General features: G+C 50.4%; 1 protein-coding gene across 1 annotated transcript in view; it reads left to right on the forward strand.

Moving 5' to 3' along the window:
• Positions 1-402: 402 nt before the first annotated feature.
• The window catches only part of rreb1a (ras responsive element binding protein 1a), a 57539-nt gene continuing 55732 nt past the window's right edge, over positions 403-2209 (forward strand). Inside the window, exon 1 of the mRNA XM_078200737.1 lies at positions 403-530. Within this exon, the coding sequence (XP_078056863.1) occupies positions 403-530 (128 nt within the window). The remainder of the gene's footprint in view (positions 531-2209) is intronic.

The following is a 2209-nucleotide window of genomic DNA, read 5'->3' on the forward strand; positions in this document are numbered from 1 at the left end:
CAGCAGCGCTAGCCACTGTGTCACCTTGCCACTCTATTTCCTGATTCTGAACAAGGTGAGAGAGGACACCAGGGAGTGACAGGGGCTGAGCAACTGGCAGGCTGGGAAGCCTTTAAATGCTAAAAACTGATAGCAACCTGTTTGCTTAATGTTCAAGGCTGAGAGAGAGAGAATTTTAACCCGTAAGAGGGAATCGAAGGTTAAGTCAGGAAAGTGGAGCTGAGGATTATCATATCAGATCAGTCATGTGCTCATCGAATGGTGGAGCACGACTCGACGGGCCGAACGGCCTACTCCCGTTGCTATGTAACAATCAAGGCATCCCCAGATCAGCCAGCTGCATTCATCAACCTAAAGAGATTTCACTCTGTTCAGCTGGGATGTAACCACCAAAAGATAACCATGAATATGTGTGATAAAGAAAGCTGCTGCCTTCGTTCTCTGGCAGTCACAACTCGCACAGATATTCACACCTTCAAGCAGAGCCAGCGGATTGCACTTTCAAAGCCTTTCACTGACACCCAGGAAAGGTACGAGCAAGGACACACATGGTGGGCATCGAGGAAGCCATAGCGCTGCCGAAGATATGACTCAGATGTCCTTGACGGAACGTACCAGCAAGGGTGTCCCTGTATAACCTGGCAAGGCAGGAGGGGGGGTTGGGGGGGGGGGGGGGGGGGGGGTGGGGGGGGAGCAGGCGGGGTGGGCAGGAGAAGGAAGATGATGAAGATGGATAGTCAGATGCTCTTTCCAAGGGTAGAAAAGTCAGGTTCTAGGGGACATAGTTTAAGGTGAGTGGGGAAAAGTTTAGAGGAAATGTGGGTGGTGAATGTCTGGAATGCGCTGCCTGGGGAGCTGGTGGGAGCAGGTATGATAGCGGCATTTAAGGGGCAACTAGATGAATACATGAATAGGATAGGAATGGAAGGATACGGACTCTGTAAGTGCATACGGTTTTAGCTTAGACAAGCATCATGATCGGCACAGGCTTGGAGAGCTGAAGGGCCTGTTCCTGTGCTGTACTGTTCTTTGATCTTTAGAACATAGAACATAGAACATTACAGCGCAGAACAGGCCCTTCGGCCCACGATGTTGCACCGACCAGTTAAAAAAAAAAACTGTGACCCTCCAACCTAAACCAATTTCTTTTCGTCCATGACTGTTTGTTTTATGACTGTTCTGTATTTTAAAAGGGACAGGAGGAGCCTGATGTGGGCAAGGTGTCTTCAGCTGCTCGCCTCAGGCATACCCGGGACACCCGGGCATGCTTCATCTAATCTGAGGCAGTGCAGCCATGCACACCAACCCCTGGAGCTATTCCGTACGTTGTCATGATGTGGGGATGCTACCAAATAAACCTGTTGGACTTTAACCTGGTGTTGTTAAAACTCTTACTGTGCTATTCCGTACCCCAGTGTTCCCACAGTCAATAGTCCATCCTCTCACTGACAACCATTGCTCATCTTCGATGCTATCACACCATTCTCCTCAAGGCCACTAGGCAGCAAGAGGCAACAAGGAGTTAACTGGACAAGAAGCTTCAAAATAAAACTGATATCGCGTAAATACTGAATAGAAAATGGACAATTTAACACCGTGTTAACATGCAAGTGCTTACCCCCGTACAGCTGTACATTCCTTGTTTATTCCTCCCCACCCCCACCCTGGTTGACTGGATCACAGCCAGGTTCTCCCAGCTCCCATCCCTTCCCCTCCCTCCTCGAACGATGAAACGGTTCCCCTTGTCCTCACCTTCCTATCCACCAGCCTCAGTATTTCAATGGATCATCCGACACCATTTCCACCGCTTCGGTTGTGATGTCACACTGGACCCATCTTCCCCTCCCCTCCCTCTTCCGAATTCCAAAGGGGCTATTTCTTCCGTGACACCAGGTCCACTCCCCCATCACCCCCAATGTCCCCTCCCCCTCCCCGCGGCATCCTAGCTTGCAAGCAAAGCGAAAGCTGCCCTTTCACCTCCTTCCTTCTCGCCGTCCAAGGTCCCAAAACGATCTGTGTGTACCTCTTTGGGTTTAGCACACTGTATTCACCACTCACATTGCGAGCTGCAGTACGGTGCAGAGGCCTAACACAGATCGGGTGACCACTGTACTTTTGGAAGGATGTGACTGAGTTCAGTCGTACAGCCTTCCCTCGTTGAGAATCTGCCATTCTCGTAATGGATGGTTGGGTTTGGATCTCAGCAAGG

This window comes from Mustelus asterias, chromosome 2, assembly GCF_964213995.1.
Source record: "Mustelus asterias chromosome 2, sMusAst1.hap1.1, whole genome shotgun sequence".
Lineage (NCBI taxonomy): Eukaryota > Metazoa > Chordata > Chondrichthyes > Carcharhiniformes > Triakidae > Mustelus > Mustelus asterias.